Source organism: Callospermophilus lateralis, chromosome 6 (genome assembly GCF_048772815.1).
Source record: "Callospermophilus lateralis isolate mCalLat2 chromosome 6, mCalLat2.hap1, whole genome shotgun sequence".
NCBI classification, from domain to species: domain Eukaryota; kingdom Metazoa; phylum Chordata; class Mammalia; order Rodentia; family Sciuridae; genus Callospermophilus; species Callospermophilus lateralis.
Window position 1 is genome coordinate 150,307,946 of NC_135310.1, and position 26,236 is coordinate 150,334,181.

At 42.5% G+C, this 26,236-nt stretch overlaps 1 protein-coding gene across 7 annotated transcripts; it reads right to left on the reverse strand.

The window, feature by feature from the left end:
* Positions 1-309: 309 nt before the first annotated feature.
* On the reverse strand, positions 310-20,407 carry Mcur1 (mitochondrial calcium uniporter regulator 1). Of its 7 annotated transcripts, XR_013091684.1 has the most exons (10): positions 19,896-20,406; positions 13,942-14,061; positions 10,728-10,831; positions 10,176-10,277; positions 9,088-9,129; positions 8,203-8,274; positions 4,996-5,049; positions 2,984-3,098; positions 1,065-1,653; positions 310-966 (listed from the first exon to the last, which is right to left on the reverse strand). XR_013091684.1 is itself a non-coding variant. In XM_076859220.1 (9 exons), the coding sequence occupies exons 1-9, from the start codon at positions 20,305-20,307 to the stop codon at positions 1,581-1,583; spliced, it is 1,065 nt and encodes a 354-aa protein (XP_076715335.1). In that variant the 5' UTR covers positions 20,308-20,407; the 3' UTR covers positions 310-1,580. The 7 variants fall into 7 exon arrangements, 6 of the variants coding, with proteins under 6 accessions (XP_076715335.1, XP_076715334.1, XP_076715340.1 ...); XM_076859220.1 differs by lacking the exon at positions 2,984-3,098 and adding an exon at positions 4,592-4,677 and having other exon boundaries at positions 310-1,653; positions 19,896-20,407; XM_076859219.1 differs by having other exon boundaries at positions 310-1,653.
* Positions 20,408-26,236: the final 5,829 nt, after the last annotated feature.

Below are 26,236 nucleotides of genomic sequence, written 5' to 3' on the forward strand. Positions count from 1 at the left end.
GTTAAGTCATTAAGACAATTTTTGATCTACTTGAAAAGGAGTAAATTAGGATATTTCACTTTGAAACTGCTTCCACTAATAGAATAGTACTTGATTATCCTATGGTCTGAAGCTCAGAATGTTTGGTTTACAAATGTTTTCTAAAATAGTAAAGACTTCCTAACGCTTAGAAATTACATCTGAAGGACAAAGGTAACTTAATTTTACTAATGTGGTTGGAATAGTGACATTGGGTAATTTATTCTGCCAAACCGATCAAGAAATCCTCCTGTGGTTTCTGCACTGTATAGTGTGCAGCATGTGTGAGTGTAAAGACAGAAAAGGTCCTGTCAATGTCACTGCTTCCAAAATGCTTTCTTTTGGGGTACCAGGGATTGAACTCAGGGGCACTCGGCCACTGAGCCACATCCCCAGCCCTATTTTGTATTTTATTTAGAGACAGGGTCTCACTGAGTTGCTAAGCACCTCACCTTTGAAGAGGCTGGCTTTGAACTCGTGATCCTCCTGCGAGCCGCTGGGATTACAGGTGTGAGGTACCACACTAGGCTCCAAAATGCTTATTCTTGCCCACAAGTCTGTTGTTTCAATAAGACACAAAAGGTACTTCTTTAAAATAACCCCAGTTGCACCTAGGATTTATTTGTTTCAAATATAGAGGTAGGGTAGGCCTGAGGATGTCTTCAGCAACAGAAGCCAGTCCTCACTGGGCAGGTGCAGCTGAGCTGGTCACAGGCAGCACTCGGACAGGCGTGGGCTTCACCATTTAGAGCGACAGGACAGCCAGATGTCTAGACAACCTGCAGGAGGGAGCTGAGTGCTCCCCTGCAGAAAAGGAAGATGCAGATGAGGAGGGACCAGGCTGAAGCGCACACTGCAGCTGACCAGGCCAAGGAGGAGCGGTCCTCTGGGTGGCAGTGCCTCAGCAGAGCATCATTACAGTTCAAGACACGAGGGGGATCTAGCATCCTAAGCAGCAAGAGTTCCCATTACAATTACAACGCTTCATCAGGCAGCAAGATTTTCTAGCTGGAAGGCACATTAAAAATAACATAATAGTAACTTACTAAGACAACGGAGTCGGCGGCAAGCATCCTTTAGGAGCAGAAGTACAGCTGTATTAACCAGAACCAGCCCAGCAGAGGCAGCGCTGGGGCCGGGAGCTGAGGGGAGGGTGGGTGAGGAGTGGGCGCTCAGGGTTGGAGTCAATGATTCTTCAGCACTTACAGCCACAGTCCCCTTTCAATGAAGACCCCAAGTCCTCTATGTGACAAGAAGATTTCAAATTGTAGGGAATCACAAAAACATTTATTGTCGGTATTGCACCCAGGTCAGACCAAGTGCACGGATCACTAAGTGAGGTCATCCAGGTGTGGGCCACGCCCCTCAGTTATCAAGTTAACTAGGCAGAAGGCAAAAGGATGATCAGAGTCCCTGACTTCTTTACTTTGGCCATGTGCCCATACTTTGTGTAAAAATAAATAGTATGCATTAAGTCAAATCAGAATTAAAATTTGAAACAAGAAAAAAAAAAAAAAGAGACAATAGTCTGGTATTCTTAAGGCAAAACAATGGAAATCTCTTTAAATAGACACCTTTATTACATCCACAGGCGATAAAATCCCAGAGCTACTGTCAGGCATGTAAATACAGACCCTGTAAGAAAACATAATTGAGTACTATTAGTTCTACTGCAGCTCCTAGAGGGAACATGTTACACTGCATCAGATATTGTAAGTAGGGGCTGGGGATGTGGCTCAAGTGGTAGCACGCTTGCCTGGCATGCGCGGGGTGCTGGGTTTGTTTCTCAGCACCACATAAAATAAAATAACGATTTTGTGTCCACCAAAAACTAAAAAATAAATATTAAAAAATTCTCTCTCTCACCCTTAAAAAAAAAAAAAAGATTGTAAATAAGCTAGAGGTGACCTGAAGTGCAGGGACCTCTGCTTATTAAGGAAACACATCCAACTACCTCTCCGCTATGGGGGAAAACAAAAACAAACACAGAAAAACACAGAGACTTGTCTGCTCACTAATAGGCCAAGAAACATCTGCCTGTTAAAAACAAACTAACTACATATCTTGAGACCATCATCTTCAAAGTACAAATATATTTAATATTCACGAGAACTTCTCAAGAAAGTTTAGAATCACAAAGACTCTGGGTCACAAAGCATACATATATGTGTGCACATCCACATACGTGTATGCAAATACATATACATGTGAATGATTCAGGTACAGATAATTTAATATATATTGTTATAACTTTAAAATATCTGATTAATCTAAGCTTTTAAAACCGATTTGAAATAATTTCTGCATTGTTTGATTGGCTGTAGCGCTGGGGACTGAACCCAGGGCCTTATGCATGCTAGGTTAGGTGGTCTACCACTGAGCCACCTCCCCATCCCCGGGTGGGAGAGAGGTACTGGGGACTGAATCCCAGGGCACTTTACCACTGCGCTATGTCCTCAGTCCTTTATTAAAATTTTTCATTTTGAGATGGGGCCTTGTTAAGGTGCTGCTGCGCACTGCCCAGCTTATGTTTTTGTTTCTGATACATGAATCTACATTCCCTCTTTTGGCTCAAAAATTGCAAATGCAAAATGACCCCTTAAAAGGAGTATTATCAATCAAAGCAGAAAGATCACAACTCAAATACCTTCTCTTTTATTCATAAAATATTTCCTGTATTGAATTCCTCTAAAATCCCAATAGCTACAATCCAATGATATTACCTTTTTAAATTTATGACTTGTTCAATTGTAAAGTACACCATTATTTTTATTTTACTAGTGAGTAAAGAAAGGATAGTAAGAAAGAAAAAATACCAATGAAAGTATAATACTTCATCTATTGAAAATTACAAGAAGCTTTCCTGAAAAGAAGTGCTAGAATCAATGAAATGCAACATTTGACTTCTATAAAGTTTGACATATTTCCTTGCCATGTTGTTTGAACACTCAGACACCAAACTCACCTGCTAGATACTTGATGGTGTCGAGCTTGTGCGACTCAAGCATGGTTTTGAGGCCAGCGACCTCCGTTTCTATCTTCCTATCTGTCTGCGTCAGGGCACGATCCTGCTGGGCATGCTTTCAAAACAAAGAGCTTCAGAGCATTAGAAGGTTTCAGGTCCTGGCCCCCTGCTCTCCATCCCAGAGCACCTTCCCGCTGGGGAACCCCCGGGCAGCCTAGGGGAGACCAGGGGCTATGCCTTAGGTCTCCAGGCCTCAGTTTCCCTCTGACTGGGAAAACAAAAACAGACCCCTACAACCTTTGGCCGCCCTTCACACAGGCTATTTAGAGAAGCAAAAGCCATAACCCGTGTGCAAACCTTTCGTGAACTAGAGGTTGCCGAGCCTGATGAAGCATTACGAAGCCAGTCTGCCCTCAATACAATGACTGTGTTCCCTTCCTCTACAAAAATTCTTTTGACTCCTTAGGTAATCCAAAAGTGACCCTGCTTGTCTTGACGTTATTTCTAGTCCACGTTGGTAATTTACAGCTTTCTTCTGTAGTTCAAACATCAAGTGCTTCATTAATACAAGGCTTAGCTACCGAGAGTCTCTTTGTGTCCTTCCCCAAATCAGCACAGTTAAACCAGGTGTACATTCACCCTCAAAGAGGTTGACATTATGTAACTGCATTCAGGCCTGAAACCAAGACAAGGCTTCACTGAAAATCCTAGGACAGGCCAGCAGTCTCCTACCATTACCAATTCAGGCAACGAACAAGGAAGTGAATGCTTAAATGTGTTCAAAAGTATTCCAGAGCAACATCCCAGAATTCTCTCATGGAAGCCTCTTAATAGATTTCACAGGTCCCTCGTGTGAGCGCTGGGGCCTGAACCAGGCCCACGCTGAGCACATGCTCTCCCACTGAGCTACATCCCAGCCTTTGAGAGAGGAGAGAGGAAAAGGAGTAATGCAGTCCGTAAATTAAAAAATGAGACAAGGTCTCCATTCCTTACTATTCGTCAATCACAGATTTAAACTTTCCTTAAGATCAAGTATTTTGTTAAGTGTAAAATACTCAACTTCTGGGTACACACCAAAAGAACTGAAAATGGGCTCAAGAGATATTTACTTTCCATGTTTGTTGTAGCATTAACGATGGCAGAAAAGGGAAGCAACTCAGGTGTCCACTGACAGGTAAATAAGTAAAATGTGGTATAAACATGCAATGGAATACAATCAAGTTCTGAAAAGGAAGAAATTCTGTCATGTACAACAACGTGGGTGAACCCTGGGGACACTGTGCTAAAGTGAAACAAGCCAGAAACCAAAGGCAAGTACTGCATGATTCCACTTACAAGAAATTACCTAGAATAGTCAGACTCTAAAGAAAGAAAACAGACTGGTGGTTGCCAGCAGCTGCAGGACGAGGGGGTGTGGAGTTAGTGTTTAAGGGACACAGTTTAATTTTGCAAAATAAATACCACTGAACCATAATCGTAAAAATGGTTAGTTATTTGTTTGTTTGTACTAGAGAGGGAATCCAGGGGTGCTTAACCACTGAGCCACATCCCCAGCCCTATTTTGTATTTTATTTAGAGATACAGCCTCGCTAAGTTGCTTATTAGTACCTTGCTGTTGCTGAGACTGGCTTTGATCTTGATTCTCCTGCCTCAGCCTCCCGAACTGTTGGAATTACAGGCGTGCGCCACTGTGCCTGGTTCAAGATGGTATTTTTAATATTATGTATATTCTTTCTTTTAATATTCAGTTTTTAGTTCTAGGTAGACACAATATCTTCATTTCACTTTTATGTGGAGCTGAGGATGCCTCATGCATGACAGGCAAGCACTCCACCACTTGAGCCAAATCCCCAGCTCCTATATTATGTATATTCTACCTCAATTTTTAAAAACCTCATGACATAAAGCTGCATATCTTTCCACAATACATAATTACAAATGACAATAACTATGAACAGGATGAAATGAAGATGGATAAAACTACAAAGAAAAGTCAAAGTGTCATTTCTTACCAATTCCATGATTTCTGTCCTCAATTCCAGCAGCTTCCTTTCGTTCAATGTGTACTGAAATAGACACATAATGCAGGTCAGACCCTGGTCCCCCTGATGGCCCCCTCTCTCCTCTGCTGCCTTCAAGGTTCTGGTCTCAGTCCTCCCTAGATCACCCCAAAACAGAAACCCCCTGGGGACACAGCAGCCTGCTCCCTGTTGCTCAGATTCTGTTACTCAGCTTTCTTATTCATACTTCCTGCTCTGATCCTCGGATCTCCTTCTGTCACTGGTCACCTCTCTACTGTGGTACCAGGTAACAACCTGCACTAAATCCCACTGGTGCAGTAGCACTTCATGGGACTGATTAGATGGAGGCTGAGCCACAGGCTTTTTGGCTCTGAGAGGCTGAAAATGGTAGAGAACCAATTCAAGTTAGGAGCTGTCCCATCAGCTGTAAGAAAACAGGTCAGCACTGAGGTGAAGAGAAAGACCAGGACAACAGAAAGCTGGGGAAAAGATAGCTCCAAGGAATGTTCTCTGTGACACAGACACTGCACTGTGATTATAAAACACAACACAAAAATGTGAGAAACACTAAGCTACTGCCTGTGGGTTCAATAGAACAATACTCCTGCTCCGGCATGGTCACACCCAGTCACAAAGGAACCTACGAGCTCCAACCCTAATTAAAATGCCCCTGCCTCTGGCTTTTAATATCTGTGAAAGGATTTAGTACAGTTTTATTGACACTAAAATCAAAATCAGACATATCTCCTCAGTAGTGGGCATTAGGATTTAATTAAGCAAATGACACATTGTAGTTTAAATGAAGATTTTAATTTTTTTTTAATTTTTTTTTTTAACATTTAATGTTTAGTTTTCGGCAGATACAACATCTTTGTTTGTATGTGGTGCTGAGGATCGAACCTGGGCCGCACGCATGCCAGGCGAGCGCGCTACCACTTGAGCCACATCCCCAGCCCAAATGAAGATTTTTAGGACTGAAATTAACATTATTATAAAGGAAAAAGTTAATGCTTTGAAATATCTAGGAAATTTCTGAACTAAGGAAATATTTAGGAACCACCTGAACTAAGCAACTGGTAGTCAGTCCCTCCTAGAACTATCAGGAAATACAGTATAAAAATACCATTTCTTTGAAGTAAAACAAAACAAGAAACTGACAAAAAATAAACAATGCCCAACCCCAAACTAAACTAGTTGCAAGACCAACAAAGAACAATGTTCCCCAAATACCAGGGTTTCAGACCAGGGCATTAGGTGTCAAGCTGCCACCAGGGGGCAGGGTGGAGCTGGATTTTCCGCACACCTTAAAGCACCAGCCCTGACTTGGGCACCAGAAGAGAAGAAAGCCTGAACATCCCACAAGGTAGAAATAACACTCACGTGGGGTTCCCTCTCCCCGAGCCCCAAAACATTTATATACCACACTGCTTTTCAAACTGGCTGTAAATGTTGCCACAGTTCATTTAACTTCTAATTTAATAACCTCACTAAAGGAATTAGAAGGCCAAGTGACTCATCTCCACCAAGGCATCTTACCTACACATGAGCTAACATGCTACTGCAGGTTCAGCATTACCAGGAACAGCTTCCCAGCTAGGTGAGTAAATCACAGATTCATGGCTTTAATCAACCTTCACTTTCCATGTTCTAATCTCCTAGATGTGCTTTTTACCAGCTTGATTGCTGTTCTAAATCAAATGAATTCAGACTTAAAAACATGACCCAGGAGAATAAAGGTAACCAGAAGTGTCTCTTCTAGGTGGCAGTCATGTGCTTGCGGTCACTACTGTTTTAGGGAGACTAGATGATTTCATCTCATGGCTGGTAAGTGTCCTGAGACTAGAAGATGAGTAACATGGGCATGAAATTGTTTTGTATAATGAAGTTCAATTTAACTCTTGAGGTCCAGTAGCAGTTCCAAAATACAATTATGCATTTATCCGAGTTGCAGTATTAGCTCCATTTACCATTACAGCACACACTGACTAAAGGGAAGTTGTGAAAAATGAGTCTGCACAGGCGGTGTCTGCAGGTGCATCCACACTAGTTCATGCTGGGAAAATGCCCCACGTGCCCACTTGTCATTAAGCCAAGAAAAAGAAAGGTACCTAACTAACATGGCATCTAGAGAAAGCCTGAGCAGAGAGGTGAATGCCTAGACAGGCTAAAAACCAAACCCAACACACGCCTCTTGAACATAACACCTTCTCTCTGTATTTAACAGACAATATACAGGGGTGCAGCTCCATGGTATAGCACTTGCCTAGCCTGGGTTCGACCCCAGCACCACACCCAAAGACAAAACAGAAATATATTTTTTTGTAAGTATTTATGTTTTTAGTTGTAGCTGGTCACAATACCTTTATTTAATTTATTTATTCTTATGTGGTGCTGAGGATCAAACCCAGGGCCTCGAACGTGCTGGGTGAGCGCTCTACCGCTGAGCCAAAACCTCAGCCCCAGAAATATGTTTTAATCCAGAATTTGTGTAGAATTTAGTATTATTTAATATTGCTCATCTGAAATAATCAACTTTTTCAAAATGAGGGCCTGCAGAGATTTAAGTCAGTATTAACTAGATCAAGATTGAGTTTAAATTGCTTATTAATGTCTATGTAACACATTATCTAGTATCTCTGAAACAAAGGTTTAAACCCAATTTGAACAAGATTTTAATATTAGCATTACTTTTTTTTTTTTTTTTTTATACTGGGAATTGAACTCAGGGTGCTTCCACTGAGCCACATCCCCAGGTCTTAATATATATTATTTAGAGACAGGGCCTTACTAAGATGCTGAGACTGGCTCTGAACTTGTGATCCTTCCGCCTCAGCCTCCTGAGCCACTGGGATTACAAGCTTGGGCTACCCTGCCCAGCGATTTTGAAGCATCAAATTTAAGCCCTATTCCAAAACAGAGTGAAAAGGTGTTGTCTAACACTAAAAATTGGTAAATATTTTAACAATACTTGTGACACGTATGCAAACTTACTAAGCACTCCATCCTGAAAAGAAATGAACGTGTTATTTATTTATTTTAAAAATATTTATTCTTAAACTTTAGGTGGACACAATTTCTTTATTTTACATTTATGTGGTGCTGAGGATGGAACCCAGTGCCTCGTCATGCTGGGCAAGCTCTCTACCACTGAGCCACAACCCCAGCCCCTCATAATTTATTTTTAATAGAAGAACATACCAATTCTTTTACTCTGCTTTTTTCCAGATTGAAGTCTAATTTGGTATCTGTCCGGACTTTGATCATTTCATCCTAATAGAAAGGCAAAAACAAAGAGAAATCCACAGTCAGAAATTCACAGCTCCCGAGGACCTGAGCCCAGGACACCTGCCCAAGGGAGCCAGCCAGGGAAGGGCACGGCCGGAGGTGGGGCCAGGGCTAACAGTGTCAGGGGACTGTGGAGGAGCCAGGCTGGCCCTGTCTTCAGGCTTCCAGCCGCATGTAGAGTCCCCTCCGAGAGGCATGCCAGCCCAGAGTGGGTCATTACTGCTTTCTGTGTTGCCCAGGCTGCCCTCAAACTCCTGGGTGGCAGGGGACCACAGGTGCCTTTGACCTCCAGATGTCCTATATAATCCCCTGTGGAATTCAGGAATAAAGCAGCTCCCCAGATAACTATGGAAAGCCAGGATGAAACATTAAGCTCTGGTTTAAGTAAAGCCTTCTTTTTTGAAACTCATCAAAATCTTTTCTTTTTTAAAATCAATACTCTTTCTTCCTTAAAAAAACAAACTAAACCAAACACAGCTGGCCTGGTAACCATTTAAAAATCACATGTGATTTTCTAAAGAAAGTCACTTTTAAGAGAAATCTAAGGGTCCATTTGGTTACTTCACAAACATTTTTGATTTAAAATGATTTAACTCCTCCTAGAAGGCAATTTTGTTAATGAATTTGGTTAGACACTGGCAACTTATTCATTGGCTGTGTTAAGTCTTGCAGTGTGAACTTTCGAAGCGTATTACATAAATATTTCACCAAGAATTAAGTTTTTCAAAGTATATAATTATTTCTGACATTATGCTTATAAAATTTAAAAAAGTCAGCATATAGGAAAGAGAATCTTACCATTACTTGTTGCTTTAATTGACGTAGTTCAAGTTCTATTTTCTAAAAACACATTAAAAAGAAACAAGGATGTGTTTAGAAAGTTGTAAAGAGTAACAAGAATGTTTAGAAAGTTGTAGGAAAAACATAAAACTTAATAATCTACAAATACTACAACATGTATTTATGCACAAGTTCTTAAACTTTTTCCCTCATTTAGCACAAACTTGACAATATTCAGAGCTCAAATGTGTCATACTCTATGCCTGTGCAGACCTTGAAATTAGTTTTAATTCATCTTGAAGGTTGTGTAAAATTAGTGACATAACTGCTTTTTTTTTTTTTTTTTTTGGTACCAGGGACTGAACCCAGGGCGCTTATCCATTGAGCCACATCCCTAGCCCTTTTTATCTTGAGACAGGGTCTTGCTAAGTTGCTGATGCTGGCTCTGACCTTGCAATCAATCCTCCTGCCTCAACTTCCTGAGCTGCTGGGATTACAGGTGTGTACCACTGCACTTGGCTACACAAGTGTTTTAACATTTGCTTGCAGTAACTTTGCTTTCTTTAATATTTCCTTCAAAAAAATTTTTTTCCAACTAATTCTGCCCTCAATAGCTGATTTTGAGGATGACTCTGAGAGTTCAGACTACCTTTTAAGGATAAGGTTTCTTATGAGGTTAAAATCAACAGGCAATAAATAGCCTTCCCTTATGGGCTTTAAATAGGATTGAAAATACCCTGAGATGGGTGACACTCTGCCCCCGCATCTCCTCAGGGTGCATACTTGGAAGTTCGTGATGGTACACACTTGTGCACTGCCCATCTGTGTGTGTGTTTTATCTCGGTGTCTTTTTTTTTTTTTTGGTATTGAGGATTGAACTCAGGGGCACTCAACCACAGAGCCATATCCCCAGCCCTATTTTGTATTTTTATTTAGAGACAGGGTCTCACAGAGTTGCTTAGCACCTTACTGTTGCTGAGGCTGGCTTTGAACTCACGATCCTCCTGCCTCAGCCTCCTGAGCTGGTGGGATTACAGGAGTATGCCACCGTGCCCAGCTCAGTATCTTAATGTAACATATTTTATGAGTGGATCTATAGTTTTTACCTCATTTTCTGCTCTGAGAGCTGAAAATTCACTCTTCTCCAAAATGATCATATCCTTTTTCACATTAGCAATCTTAGACATTATTTGCTGAAGAGTGATCTCCTAGAAAGAGAGAAATGACACATACAATCCAGTGAGCCCAGCAGTCCACCTCCTGCTGACTGTACCTGCTGTCATCGCCACAAGGAACTAGACAGATATGGACTGGAGGGGGCTCAGTAAGGTCACCACTATTCAAGGTGAGAAAACGGGGAGAACAAACCATGCAACAGATCATCACCATGTGAATCACAAGTCTGTGGGCCAAGGACACGACTCTGGCCACATCTCCATTTATTGAAGTACCCTGACCAGGACAGACAGCTTTTGAGCATAGTGAACTTTTAAGCATGAAGAGTCTAATTTTATGCTCTATTCTCTTTTGCCTCCTATGGTTAAAATTACTATATATTTTTCAACCAACTATTATCTGAAAAGTTTCATGAATACTTATTACAAATAACATCCCACTTTCAGATTTCCAGTTTGCTCACCCACCAGGACCACACTAACCTGCTGTACCTTGGTGACCATGTCTTTGTAGACGATGTTCATATTGGTCTCCATGATCTTGGCCAGTGCAGAGACAATGATTTCTGCTTGTTGAGTAGTAAAACCTAAGCAAGCACACACATGAATACGATCACACTCGGAAGAACGCAGCTGTCAGGATAAGACAACCCATGGCCCACGTGAATGTTCCCTTCTGAACCCAGAAACAAAAGGGAAGCAGTGGGCAGGAGGGCGGAGCTGAGAGCCACAGCTGGGATGTGCCTGTCACCCTGATGGGTAAGAAACATCCCAGAGTGTCCCACACCCAGTCAGGTGCCCAGGTCATTATGATCTCCAACGCCCCTCCCGCCGCCAAAACTCATGTCTTCAGACGGGTCTGCCAAGTGATAAAAGGCTGACTCCAAATTACAGATGCAGGACTGTTTGTACAAGTTGTTGTCTGGGGTGGTGCCAGGCACAGGACTCCCAGCTTCAGGATGCCAGGCACGCACCTCACCACTGAGCTACATCCCCAGACTGTTTTGATCATTTAACGAAGATTCATGGAAATTTTATTTTCTTCTTTATATTTCTCTAAATTGTCTAAATTTTCTATGGTGGACAGTTTATCTACCACATATCAAATTACTGACTGCACAAATAGTAATCTAGCTGTTAATGTAACTGGGGTTCACGTGATGCTTTGACTATATCCCTGGTGGCTTTGAAGCTTACATGTTTTCTCTTTTTCCCAGTCTGTCTTTTCCCTAAACTTCTTCCTGACCTCCCCCTCCACCATATCTACTTCCTGATCTACCTTCCCTAATCTAATTTTCTCTGAATCACTTCTATAAAAGCACCCTGTTCCTATGGCTGCGCAGAATCACAGCCTTTGGGACAGGAGTCCCTATGTTTCTCCTTTGGTAGCAAAGCAAGAAACCTTCTTTTCCCATTTTCTCAAAACCATGTCTTCCTTACTGGATTGAAGCCAAGGACTGAGCTTTCAGCAACATTAACTTATTTAATGCTAAATGATAAAATCAGTTCTTTGATTTTTTTTCCCCTCAACATTTTCCTTCAGTCAATAGTCTGGGAGGACCAAGTTGGATAAAAGATATTTTTTAACACTCAACAAATGATGGTGAATCAAATTATAGAGATCCGAAACTTGGCATTGTTAATGTTTTAAATAACTGTTGTCTGTAACTCATATTTCATGTAGAAAATTTAACAAAATATTTAAAACTTGAGGGCCTGAAGAGCAAATTCCTTCTATTAAATGCTTCAGAAGAATCAGTACACTCTAAATAATACACATTCTGTTTGTTTAAATAATAAAATAATCTGTTTGGATAAGATTAAACATGGGACTATAATTAACAACGATTCTGAAAGGAGAAGAAAGGATCTCCAAAGATCTAACAATTTATTCAAAAGTCTTTTATTTTTCAAAACGTGTGTCAAGCACATCTTGAAGAAACACCCAGAAGGGTCCCCACCAAAATGTTCATTGTCTAGCTCTGGGATACTGGGCTCTGAGGCTTTTTGGTTTTCTTTTCTGCCTTCCTAATATTTAGAAAATGATCATGTTATTTTGCAACCTTTAAAACTTTACTAAGAGTTCTTGGTTAAACATAATTAGGACTTAACAGTTATGAGGAAAAGAAAAAGATAGACATCCCATTAATGTGTACTTTTTATGTATCAGTTAAAAATAAATTTATTTAAAAAGGAAGAAAAAGAGACATAGAACTTACACAGACGATAAAACAAAACCAAAGCCAAACAGTTAATAACCACCCGTGGGAGAAGAAAGGGATATGAAAAAGCGGAAGTTAAGCTTTAAAACTATTGAGTTAGGTGGTGCAATTGCAAGAATTAGAGAATAGGACACATTCGGGACAGTCAGATGCCAGACTTCTAGGAAGTTCTGCTAATCAGGGGATAGGTTCTGGAGAAAGAGAGCACAGAGTGTTCATTTAAGAGCCTCCCTGGGCTCCACCCTTGCCAGTCATCTGAAGCCCCTCCACATCCACGGAAAAGCCCCTTCCACAGGCCCCAGGGTAGGGGCCTCACAACACTGATCTTTAAAGATGAAAATATCCATGGGTCAAGGTTTGAAGTCAAGATAAGTAGAAATATTTCCCCTTGAAAGATAAACACACACTTCTCATTTCCACTTTCCTTTTAAAGTCTGAGCTGAAAGAAGTTTTGGTAGGCCTATTATTTTAAGTTTGACAAAAAAAGTTGTGAAACATGTTATATAGCACTTAATGGTTTTACCAAATTGCATTCATGGACGTTATTTCATTTAAGTGCACAAAAGGTTCTTTGGAATTCTTATTAGGCTCATGCTACAGAGGAGCAAATGAAAACGAAGAAGTTTCATTTCATTACAGCTATGTCAGTAGAAGCTGGCAGAGGGGGGGGGCTTGAACCCTGTACTTTGGACACCACCACAGGCACTGAACAACTCATCCTACCACTCTGACTTAGGCATGTGAAGCACATTACAGACAGAAGCTTCTCAAATGGGAACATGTGGAACTTTACCCAATGAAGTAAAAACACAGATATGTTTATTTTCAAAGCATAATCCATGTGAATTTGGAATTCTGGTTTTGAGAAGATGTGTGCCACAGAATAGAGAATCGCAATTGGTATATTTGTCTGAATATAATCATGTGTGAGAATGTTTCCCCATATTCTAGGGGCACCTTCAATGAATGCCATCTATGCCAGGGCAATACGTGAAATTGCTAATTTGAATATTGAAAAGAAAAAAGATCAGTAAGTTAAAATAATCAATGATTGCTGCTCAGCAACATTTCCATTTTACAAAACTTTAATAGGCACACAGGATGCACAGTGGTGAGACTGTCACTGCTGTGCTACAGTCCCACTGTCAGAAATCACTCTTGAGCTTTGCTAACTTGTATCTAAGTCTTATCTATAACACTATACTTTCATGGTGATGTTATAAAAATGCACTTCACCTAGACAAAGGGAAAATGTGGAGGAAGTCTCCATTGTATTGATGAAGCAAAATGTCCTTCAACAACAAAAAAACTAAAACCCAAACAAAACAAAACAAAAGAACAATGACCTAAAAAGAGACTGATAGAAAGGTCACCTGTAGCCTTGAGTTGAAGAGAAACGTGTGAAAGTAAATGGAACACAGAGGTCACTGTTCACTGTGGTCTTCTAGGGCACTCAGTGGGGGTAAGGGGATTACCATTTTCTTCCAGCAGGCACACCAAGGCATGGGTGTCAAAGTAGAGCTTCCTAATCCCAGAGGAGGTGAACTCTGTCCTCCTGTGCTCCAGCTGCAGGCACCCGGCAGACAGGCTCAGCTCTGGAATGGAAAGGAGAGCAGGGTCAGAACAATGTGGCCTCCCCCTAAGCTGCAGGCCTGGTGACCCTGCTGAATTTCCAACCCATTACAATCTTGCTTATTTTTGAGGTCAGGATAACTGAAGGACAGAAGTCTCTCTTCAGGTGGCTGGCTGAAACTGGCTAGATAGAGATGGCTGCTAGTGTCCCTCAGTCAACTTCTAATGTCACTATAATCCCAACTGCATGCTAAATGACACCCCCAGTGCCATGACAGCAGACAAATGCCATGACAATAACAACAGGAAAGAGCCAGAAAATAAGCAAAAAGTGGTGCCTGAATACCTGGAAGACCCACACCCATTCCCAGAAAACCCACGAACACCCCTCCCCTTGATTAGCATGTCTCTCCCCTGTTTCTCTTTATATATATTATATACAGACATATGGATATATATGCCCACATAGAGAAGAGGGCAGAGACAGGGGGAGAGAGATTTCTCCCGCCCCACAGCCACACACACCAGGGTGTGGGAAGGGGAGTTCTGATATCTGTCACCTCCATTCTGGGCCAGGAGTAAACGTCTCTTACTGCTCCATCAATGCTTGGTGGTGACTGGTTCACAATTCTGAGGGAGAAAAAGGAGCCAGGCTTTGGGGTAACAGTAAACAAAAGCAGCTCAGCATCCTCAATCTAACAAGGCTCACCCCAGAGCCGCTGCTGTGTTTCTGTTTGCTGTGCAGAGGGTGGAGACCTGGGCCTCTGGTGTGCCAGGTGGGACTACCACTGAACCACACCGACACCCTGACTATCTGGTTTTCCATAAGCTTTAAGGAGACAGAATCCATATACCATAGAATCCACCCATTTAAAATGTAAAATTCAATTGCTTTTATTTATAGAGTTGCTCGTCCACGTTCACCTTTAGAACACCTGCTTGACCCTTCAGCCCTTCCCTGCCCATGGGACGTTTGGAATGGCTTTGTTCCCTTGGTGCCATCCAGGCTGTAGAAGGCACCAGGACTTTCCTTATATTCCATTTTAGGGCTGTACCAAATACTGTTCATCTGCTCATTAGCTGAAGGACATGGGTGGTCTCCCCTTCTTGGCTATAATGAAGAGTTCCATGGCCGCTGTGTTTTCAACTCTGGGAGTGCAGTGCTGGATCATATGAGGGCTCCGTGAGTCCGAGAGACTGCGGTGTTTTCCAAAGCACTGCACTGCCTCACCTTTTCTCCAGGGGCGGAGGAGGCTTCTACTCTCTCCAATGCTGGTTGACCCTTGGTATGATGTTTTTAAAACTGTCATCATCCTAGTGGGTATAAGTGGCTTCTCTTTGCGGTTTTGACTTTTATTCCCTGATGGCTAATGATGTTGATGTCTGTGTGCCTATAGGCCATCTGTACATCTTCTTTAGAGACATGTCAACTTAAGTACTTTGGCTATTTTTAATGAGGTCATTTGTCTTATTATCACTGAGCTGTAAGATTCTTCATATAATCCAGATTGAGTGGATTTTGGACATGGCTCTTCTTTGAGATAGATTGGCTATTATTCCTTGCATTTCCATGTGAATTTTAGGCTAAGCTTGTCAATTTCTGCAAAAAAGCCAACTGAGATTTTGAGAGGGACTGTGTTAAATCTATAGACCAATTTAGGAAGTACTGCTACCTCAACAATATTAAGAATTCAGATCAATAAACATGGTAAGTCTCCCATTTATTTAGGCCTTTAATTTCTTCGATAATGCTTTTTAGTTTTCTGAGTGTTTTATGAATGTTGTCAAATTCATTTCTAAGTATTTTATTTTGTTTTATGTTATTGTACATGGAATCATTCTCACTCTCATTTTCAGACAGTTTATTGCTGGTACATAAATACACAACTATTGTGCACACTGACCTTGCAATCCTGCTGACCTGGTTTATTAATTCTAATAGTTTAATGGATTCCTTAAGGCTTTCTCCACACAGATCTATGTCGTCTGAGAACAGTGACCACTTTACTTCTCCGTTCCAACCCGGATGCCTTCTATTTCATTTTCCTGCCTAGCTGCCCTGCCAGAAGTTCCAGTAGGATGTTAAATAGAAGAGCAAAGCAGGTTCCCTTTCCTTGTTCCTGATCTTAGAAGTATACAGGCTTTTTCCATTAAATACGACATTAGTGGCGGACTTTTTGTAGATGCTTTTTATCAGGTTCTATTCGTATTTTATTGAGGTTTTGGTTTTTAAAAATAAAATTTAAGAAAATCATGAAAGCGCGTTAAATATTACAAATGTTCTTTCTCTGTTAAATGATCCCGTGGGTTCTGACTTTTATTCTATTAATGAGGTAATATAACATGAATTGACTTTAAGATGTTAAATGGATCTAACATCCCTGAGATACCCACTCGATCATGGTACATAATATTTTTTAATATGTTGTCTGATAGTATTTTGTTGAGAATTTTTCTATCTATATTCATAGAGAATATTTTTCTGTAGTTTTCTTGTGGTATTTTTGCAAAAGCCTGTCCTTAGAGAGACGAGCTCCAACATTCTTCATGCTATCTTTTTGATGAACTGTGATACATTTAACAGCAGATCTAAGCCCTTTTTATCTGAGGGAGGTTACACAGTACTGAAATGGCTTCTTGGTTTCTAGATTTCATGAACTATTAAAACAGTTTTAAAATTCTGTCGAGAAAGGACATTTAGCTGGGTTCAGAGGTGCATGTCTACAATACCAGCAGTGACTTGGGAGGCTGAGGCAGGAGGATCCTAAGTTTAAATAAAAAAAAAATATATGTATAAAGGGTTGGGGTGCTCAGTGGTAGAGTGCCCCTGGGTTCAATCCTAGTACAAAACCAAAACCAAAACCAAAACCAAAACTAAAACAAAACCAAAAACATTTCAACATAATAGCTTCTTATTACCATCATACTGAAAAAAATCTTGACACCAAAAAAGGGGAGAAAAAGAGTGGACAATCTAAATAAAGAATCTTATTTAATTTAAATTTAATAAACAGCTACTTATGTGTCTTTCCTCTTCTAACTATGCCATGGACTGGTGCCAGTCTGAGGTGGGCTCCAAAATGAGCATGAGATGTAATGAATTTGTATCAGCACTGCTTGCTGAGACAGAATAGAAAAGGCACTGATGCCTGTGTTGATGGTAAAAATCGACCCTTTCATTCAAAGCCGAGCTGTTCTGAGCCCAAGGTGCTTGCCCTGGAGCGCGAGCCCTCCTTCCCATTACAGCCACGCTCTCCTTTCAGCTTGGCACCTACGCTGCTCCAGGCCTTAAGCTTGCCGTGCTTTCCTCTCCTACCTGTTACACTGTTAGCATCCTTTCACACGCTTCTCTTTTAACTGGGCAGTTTATTAAGCATATGTTATGTTCCAGGCCTGCATTACGTTTCACTTTATGATTCTCTCTGCTTCCTCCACCCAGATACGGGAGCAGCCTTACTGCTCCTGGTGTTCTCAGTCTGTACACGTGGCTCTGGGACAGCACCGAGTTTACTGCCACAGTGCACCATCTATGAGTCAAGCTGCCCAAGAATACCCAGTCTGACTCATTTTTTATCTTGTGCATCTAGCAGACGCTCTGAGGAGGGCCTGGCAAACTGCAAACGGAGGGAGATATTTAACATTTTGTAACTGAACTGCAATGGCTTCTAAGAACTGGATTATGAGGCTGTTTAGAAACTCTGGGATTGACTCCTTTCTCCTCTTCACCTCATTTCTTCCCTTTTCATAAATAAGCACACTTAAATTTGGTACCTCTTTTCTTATCATGTATCTCCATCAGCCCTGAGACTGGAATTGGCCCTGATAAGAGACCAAGATCTGCCCTCCAGGGACAGTGGCAAGTAAATAAATGGATGAAACACTTCTCAAGGGGCCCTCTAAGGCCACCTCACCCACCTTAAACTCTGTTGGGCTGTCCCATGGGTCAGGGATCTTGAACACAGGACGTCTAGAATGGCTTGTGAAGAGTGACAGGGTTATTCTGGTCCCAAATTCCTTGTCTCTAATAACAAAATAATTCATGCAATTTAAAACATAACCTCCTACCACACCCACACCCATAAAGCAAATAACCATGCCACTATTTTATAAGCAGAAGCTAAAGCTGATATGGACATTGCAGACCTTTATGTTTTTTTCTTTTCCAAAAAATGACTGGACCAGACACAGCAAGCTTTTTTGAAAGAAACATTGCCTTTTGAAAAGTGGAGAAAAGGGCTGGCCACCTCTCCACTGGCACTCAGCCCTGCTGAGAGAAGGGAATGCCATCTTGCTTTCTGTCAAAGGTCAGCACCTGAGGACACAGTGCTCTGAAAGCCCACAGATAACCAAGAAGCAAGTGAATCAGCTGCATTAAAGTGTTAATAGGTAATTCTCCTTTCAGGAGATGTTTAGCATATCAAAAGGTTATTAAAACCCCACAATTACAAAAGAAGCCCAAGGTTAGCCAGGTATGAATTTCCTACTCAACATGTCTTTAAGCGGACCTGCTAAGAAGCTGGGGGGAGTGGCTGGCAAGCCAATCACTGGACAGAAAAAAAAAAAAAAAACAAAAAAACCAACCAAACTGCTCATTAACAGATGGCTAGTGGGCAAACATGGTTCCTAAACCCCGTCTCTGCTCTGTTTCCCTGCTTTGATGCATTTACCCTTATTTTTAAGACTCTTGACGAATGAGAGCTTTGACACCATAACAACAGTACCACTTTGCTGGGACAATGTTAGCAAGCCTATGACAAAGAAACTCTCTTGCCCACAGTCTCAAATTATGAGAGGAGACCAGTCGGAAGTTACCCGTTTATCAAAATAAGAGCAACCAAAAGACAAATACAGAAATAAAGACCAAACCTACCCATACTGCTCCTAATCACTGCAGGACGCTAAGAGTTCAGTACTTCTCCCCACCCTTTGCGCACAAACTCCCTTGCTTTTCCCTCAGCCAAGGCTATTCTTAAATTTGAGATGCAGCCAAATGTTTATCGGACATTGCTATTGAAAAAAATATGAAAAAGGTGCGGTTCTTGATGGCCATTAATAGGTAATGTATAGATTATCCCAAGTGATATGTGTACCAAGTTTGTTGATTACTCTTTCTATATTTTTTATCAGCAATTTGTTTTCAGCAAATTCCAGCCTGTTTACTTTCCTATTCTCAGTAGTGCAGCGATCTCCTCCTTCACCTCCTTCAAGTGTTCAATAAAATTCTACCTCCTCAATGAAGCCGACTGTGATTGATCACTGCTTAAATTCAAAACTGGAGACCCACCCCACTTCCCAACTCTTTCCCCGCTATTGTTTTCCTATAGCACTTATCCAATTAGAATCCAGGTTTATGCAAAAAGTCTAGGGTTAGGGTTAGGTACACACACGTTTATGGCATCTCCTCTGCTGGAATGAAGCTCCAGAGGGGAAAGATTTTTGATTGCTAAATCCCAAACGTCTTAAAAAAAAAAAGTGCCAGGCACAGGACAGACGCAAGAGCTCGGTGAATGAAGCTTCGAGCTGTCAATCCCCCCCGCCCTCCCCGAGGTTCGCCCCCACGCGCGCACGCGCCCTGCACACGGCCCAGCTCTCCCCCGGCGCCTCCAGGTGCGAGCTGGGAACAGCAGCTCATCCCAGGCGCCGGGCGCGGGACCCTCCCGGTGGACGCGCAGCGCGCTTCCGGGGCCGCTGTTCGTTTGTTGCCCAGGACTCCCGGGCGCTGGGCCCAGCTCGCTGACTGCGACCTCGAGGGCGGGCCAGACCTTCGCCCGCGAGCGCGAGGCGGCCGGGACCTGGGCTGACCCACCCTGCGCGCCGCCGGGCCTTCCCCCAGGGCACTCCCCGGCCCGGCACTCACCTCTCCTGCAGGAAGCCAGCGCGGCCGCCACGCCGCGGCCCAGGTGGAGGGCGCCGCCCGCGCCCGCGCGGCCCAGCGCGCACCTCCACGCGCCGCCGTGCCCGGCCGCGGGGACGGCGGGGCCAGGACGCGAGCGCCCCCAATCGGCCAGGGGCCTGCGCGGGGCGGCGGCGACCAGCCGCCGGGAGGGCACGAGCAGGAGGAGGAGCAGCGGGGCCGCACGTGACGCGCCCCCGCAGGCCCCGCGGGGCCGCAGCGACCCCAGCCCGCACGGCAGCGGGGAAACGCAGCGGCGCGTGGGAGTTCCGCGGCCGCCCAGGCTTCCGCCGCGACCCGAGGGCAGGAAGAGCAGGAGCCGCCGGCGGCTCAGCGAGTGCTTCGGTCTCTCGCCCGCGACCGAGCCGCAGTCCATCCCCGAGAGGGTCACTGGCCCGGGCGCGCGCTCATGGCGCTCCCGCGCGGGCCGGGACTCGAGTCCGAAGACGGGAGCGAGCGTGGGCGGCAGCGCGGGGCCCGCCCGTCGGGGGCGGAGCGCGGCGAAGCCCCGCCCCCACCGGGCTTCCGCGAGGGCGGTGCAGAGTCGGCTGGACCCTATTGCTGCCACGATTTGCATGTTCATGATCCTGCATTTAATGATTCCGCCGCCCTCCTCAGCCCTGTGAAAAGTCCCTGACCGCCAGACTGCCCTGTGTTTTACTGATTAACTGTGCTGGTCCGGAGTCCCCCCAAATGTGGCTCTGGGGGGCATTTTAAGGAATTATTAACTGGGCCACGGGAACGGCGCTTACACAGTCAGTACACTTAAAAGCTAACGTTTCAGAGCTTTTGTTCCCGGATCAGAGTGCCATGGACGTGGGAAGGTCGCAAGGTGGAATTTAAAACGCGGGCATGAATGTTAAATGAGACCTCCTGGTGTAATAAAAGAATATTTGAGACAGGCAGTGCTCAGCGCAGTGAACTTTTTAAAATTCCTATTGCACCTATCACAGTTACTGTTCTCTGGTGTAAATCCAGCAGATGTTTCTTGAATGAATGAGTGAAATGCACGAGGCACCAGCCCAAGGAGATACAAAACCGAAAGCGATTGTTCTAGTCCTTCCGGAATCGTAATTAGTTCCTTTTTTTATTAAGTACATAAAAACACATACACATACAGACACGATGTAGAATAATGTATTATGAGCCACGAGAGAGGACTGTTATGATCTAAGTCTGATCAATACAGATTATAGGTATAAGATCTTGATAAGCAGAATAAGTAAGATAAGATACAATAGGATAATAGGAATGAGTACTATGAGATGAGTAATGTTAAACTGCCCTAGTAATAAGTTAGAAGTAAGCCTAGAAAATAATTCACCAGGATTGGGGCTGGGGCTGTGGCTCAGAGGCGGAGCACTTGCCTTGCACATGTGAGGCACTGGGTTCGATCATCAGCACCACATGAAAATAAATAAATAAAATAAAGATATTTTTAAAAAATAATAATAATTCAACAGGATTAAGCATAAGTAATAGCAGGATAATTATGTAACTTTAAGACATAGGATATAAGCTAAGGAAATAAGATATAAAACGATGTAAGGTGATAAGTAGGCCAGTATAGTTATAGATAATATAGGCTAATAGGTTAACATAGAGATAAATAAGTTTAAATCAATATAGCCATAGACAAATATAGATTGATATAGCCATAGTGACTACCATCTTTGTAACCCCTCTGTGAACTTGTTATGTAAGCTATTTAAAATTTTTTTTTTAATATTTATTTTTTAGTTTTAGGTGGACACAATATCTTTTTTTTTTTTTAGTTGTAGTTGGACATAATATCTTTATTTATTTTTATGTGGTGGTGAGGATCAAACCCAGTGCCTCACACATGGGAGTGGAGCGCTCTACCAATGAGCTACAGCCCCGGACACGATATCTTTATTTTGATTTTTTTTAATGTGGTGCGAGAATCGAACCCAGTGCCTCACGCATGATAGTTTAGCGCGTACCACTTGAGCCACATCCCCAGCCCTAAAAATTTTTTTAATATTTTTTTTTTGTTATAGTTGGACACTATACCTATTTTTTTATTAATTTATTTTTATGTGGTGCTGAGGATCCACCCCAGGGCCTCAGTCGTGCTAGGCAAGCGCTCTACCGCTGAGTCACAACCCCAGCCCATGTAAGCTGTTTTGATAATATTAAGAAAATTGTTTTTTTGTGTTTCATACAATGTACCTGAATCCAGGATGTGTGCCCACAAATGTGCTTGAACCCAGGATGTGGTTGTCTAGTTTTGCTCTGCTAACTGCTTTCTCAGCTCCTGTATTTGGCTTGCTTGCAACTTGCACATCCATAGGATCTGGTTTTCTTCCTTAAATACTCTGACCACAGACAGCTTAGGGCTATTCTCCCATACAGTCACTTGGACTCAGTGAGGGACAGTCTCTGGCCAGATAATAAAAATCCTTGAATTGACTTTTAATTTGAACTTAGAGTGTTTTCTGAGTAATGGCCCCATGACACTATAAAGGGCTGGGAAGACAGAGTGAAGATGGGGAATATAGGCAAGAATCTATCAAAGTATAAAGACTGAAGAAATAATAAGTAAGACCCAAAGTTTGTTTATATAAGAATATGTATTTGTAGAACTGGTAGGAAAAGTAATTAAATTTTGCTCCAGACAACTAACTATGAAAATTTAACCAGGGAATAATCCGGAATACTAAAAACCAACGAGGTTAGGCCCTAGGAACTCATTTTTAGAAGTCAAAATGTTGAGCATTGGCAATTTAATATAGATCAACCTAATGTGTGTGCACAGAGGTATTCATAATATATTTTATGATTGTGAAAAAGTGAACAAACTAATGTCCAACATGAGAGAGATAGTTAAATAACTGTGGCATGAATGTTCTTCTTTTAAAAGCCTCAAATGGGGGCTGGGGTTGTGGCTTAACAGTAGAGCGCTCACCTACCATGAGCAAGCTTCTGGGTTCGATCCTCAGCACTACGTAAAAATAAATAAATAAAATAAAGGTATTTGTCCAACTACAACTAAAAAAAATTAAAAAAAAAATAAATAAAAAGCCTTAAATGACGTGAGTCTTGAGCTCCTGGGACTGTCACATAGTCTAAGACTGAGAAATACACAGTCCTGTTTCAGTTCCTGGTTCTAGCTTATCCTGAAATTGTCATTTGCATTTATAATTAATAAACTGTGCTTAAATTATCTGGAATAGAGTTTTGTCTCTTATCCTCTGTGACACAGAAGTCTACTGGACGGAGGCACTTTACCTAGGGCTCCAAAGGCTAATGGAAAAGAAGTACCAACTAATTAATGGATCAGGTAGGAGCCAAACCCCCAGGGTTGAAGACTTTTTGACAAAGTTGGTTTGGAGGATAGTTTTGAAGGGTCACAGTGGGGTCCTTCTATTTTCTCCTCTCAGCTAGATGTTGGGTTTTCCCATGCACAGTTGCTCCACAAAGCAAACCCTGACTTCCCCCGGATCTGTGAAAACTGTAGGTGAACCTTACATTCTCTGGATGTTGTCAGGGAAAAGGACAGGGGAAGCCCAGTGCAGTGGCGCATGCTTGTAATCCCAGCAGCTGGGGAGGCTGAGGCAGGAGGATTGCGAGTTCAAAGCCAGCCTCAGCAAAAGTGAGGTACTAAGCAACTTAGTGAGGTTCTGTCTCTAAATAAAATACAAAATAGGGTGGTGCTGCAGTCTGGCTGGGCACAAATCATGAGCCACTCACAGCTTTGTAGATTCAAACAGCAATTCTTTATTCCCGATCTCACACCGGCCGTCTACAAACACGTTCTGGGGAAATCCACGTTCTCTGCCCAAATCCACACCTCCACTGGGCTTCTGTCTCCCAAAAATACTGTCTGAATCCCTAAGAACTCAAGAGGAACTCAGGCAGCAGGCAGCAGGATACACCCTATTTCCGGCAGGAATAATCTTCCTAAACCGGGAACGCCCTAGACTCAGATTATCCTAAACCGGGAACACCCTAAACACGGATCCGCCCTGGTCCTTGAGCAAGGTCACCTTCCAGGAGTCCTTCCACTAAGCAACATGGGGGTACGCTGGCAAGGAAACTGTCATACCTACTTGGCTAATGGCTCCCAGCAGGGTGGGGCTGGGGCTCAGTGGTGGAGTGCCCCTGAGTTCAATCCCTGGTACTCTCACCTCAAAAAAAAAAAAAAAAAAAAAAAAAAGAAAGAAAGAAAAAAGAAAAAGACATGGAATATGGCTAGAGCTGTACATGGAAGACATTCTGGGCCTGCCCTAGGGGTTTACCAGATAGTGACCAAAAGACCAGGGCTCACTGTCCCTTGTGCAAGCAGGTCAGGAACAATGGGGTTTAGTGCATTCCTTTAGCATAGGGAGCCCATTATTTGTAAAGATTGACCAGAAGAAATGAGTTTCTGGCAATCAAGTTACTACTCTTCCTAACTGAAAAGTACTAAAGGATGAAGAGAGGGTTTTGGTTCTGGGTAACACAGAGAAAGTACATGCCATCCTGTCAACACAGAGTTAGTACATGCCATCCTGTCTCTCCAGCTGAAACCGGTTGTAAAAGCTGGACAGAATGCACAGAGTCATTATTTAAGGACTTTGAAAAGTAAATAATAGCAGGCAGATCAGAGAAGAAGACAGCAATTTAAAGTACCATCAAACCAATGTTGATTGTATCCTTTTTTCAATCTCTGGTGTCCCCAAACCTATGTTCTCAACTTAGAGTTCTATACCCAGGAGCTGGGCTGTAGCTCAGTGGAAGAGTGCTTTCCTTTTATGCGTGAGGCACTGGGTCCAATCCTCAGCACCACATAAAATATAAATAAATAAAATAAAGATATGTGTCCATCTACAAATAAAAATTTATTTTAATTATATAAAAAAAGAATTATATACCCAGTATAAATATCCTTCAAGAATTAAGTTGAAGCGGGGCCTGGTGGTGCTTACCTGTAATCCCAGCTGTTTGGGAGGCTGAGACAGGAGGATCACCAGTTCAAAGCCAGCCTCAGCAATAGCAAGATGCTAAGCAACTCAGTGAGATCCTGTCTCTAAATAAAGTACAAAATAGGGCTGGGGATGTGGCTCAGTGGTTAAACCCCCATGGGGTCCAATCTCTAGTGCCAATAAATAAGTAAATACTAAAGATGTTCAGATAACCCAAAAGGAGATAGGAAAGGAGAAACTGAAGAAAAAACAGTAGGAAGAACAATCGCATAGCGGCCCAAATCCAAACATGTCGAAAATTACATTAAATGTAAATGGTCTAAACTGGAGGTCAATAGGGTCGTTTTTTTTTTTTTTTTTTTTTTCCCTTAAAGTTTCTATGCTAACCATTTTTGTTTTGTGGGCTAAATACAATCTCTATTACATATTATTCTGTTTCAAAACCAGGCACTGGGCTGGATTCAGTCCATGGACATAGTTAGCCTACTTTTGGTCTCAACACACCAATTGGAAGACAGCATGAGCTGAAAAATAACAGAAAGATAAACAAACCATGACTCGGCTAGGCGCTGTCTACAAGAAACTCCTGCCAGTCACAGTGTTAGAGACTGGTTAAGAAGCAAGGGCGAGGAAAGGGACACAGTTCTCCCTGACGTTTCTTCCCTCTGCCCTTATATGGAAGTCACATTCCTGGCAATTTCAGGTCTTGAGGACTCAGCCTTGAAACTGGAAGGAAAGGATGCCTCCAAGTTTCTTCTGTTACCCTGAGCAACATGAACTCTCTGCCACAGCGAGCGCCTGTAGAAACTGTTTCTATTTAGTTTACATATGTAGGGCACCCCCTCCTCCACCAAAAATCTTAACTAAGCTTCTCCAGAAATTTTCACCATGATTGATTTTAGGATTATCAGCAAAAGAGTCTCTACAAAAGAGTTCAATGTAGGTAAACTCCCTGTTTTCCTGTTTCTCTATTTTACTTGGCCCCTGGCTGGAAGAAATCCGCAGTCCAGGTGCTGGATGCCCCTTTACTAGTTTTTCATAAACATTTATCCAGTAGAGTAGTTTGTAGAAGTGTGTTCATAAATGCAAAATGTGATTAAAAAAAAAAAAGACACATCCTTTAACAAGGCCTCTGCCCTTGAGCTGGCTTCACAGAGATGTCTACATTTTTAAGATAAGTTACAAATGGGCTGCATGGTAACAGCTGGCAGGGGGAGGAAAGAAAGGGGAGAAGAAGCTCTCCCCTTTTCAGGGGTTGTCCTTGAAGAGTTAACTTGCCCAGAACATTGAAAGAAAAACTGCTTTTATGTGAACTTCTGCAGACTGTGAACTTCTGAGCCCCTCCCCTTATATGCTGGGTATAAAACTCTGAAACTC

What these genes read in the sequence shown, in the direction of transcription:
- Mcur1 (XM_076859219.1), bottom strand. Translation starts at nt 20,307, where the DNA reads ATGGACTGCGGCTCGGTCGCGGGCGAGAGACCGAAGCACTCGCTGAGC. An exon ending in GCTGGCTTCCTGCAGGAGAG is followed by an intron (nt 14,062 to 19,895) that starts GTGAGTGCCGGG and finishes TTTCCATTCCAG; the next exon opens with AGCTGAGCCTGTCTGCCGGG. An exon ending in GGACAGAAATCATGGAATTG is followed by an intron (nt 3,099 to 4,995) that starts GTAAGAAATGAC and finishes TTGTTTTGAAAG; the next exon opens with CATGCCCAGCAGGATCGTGC.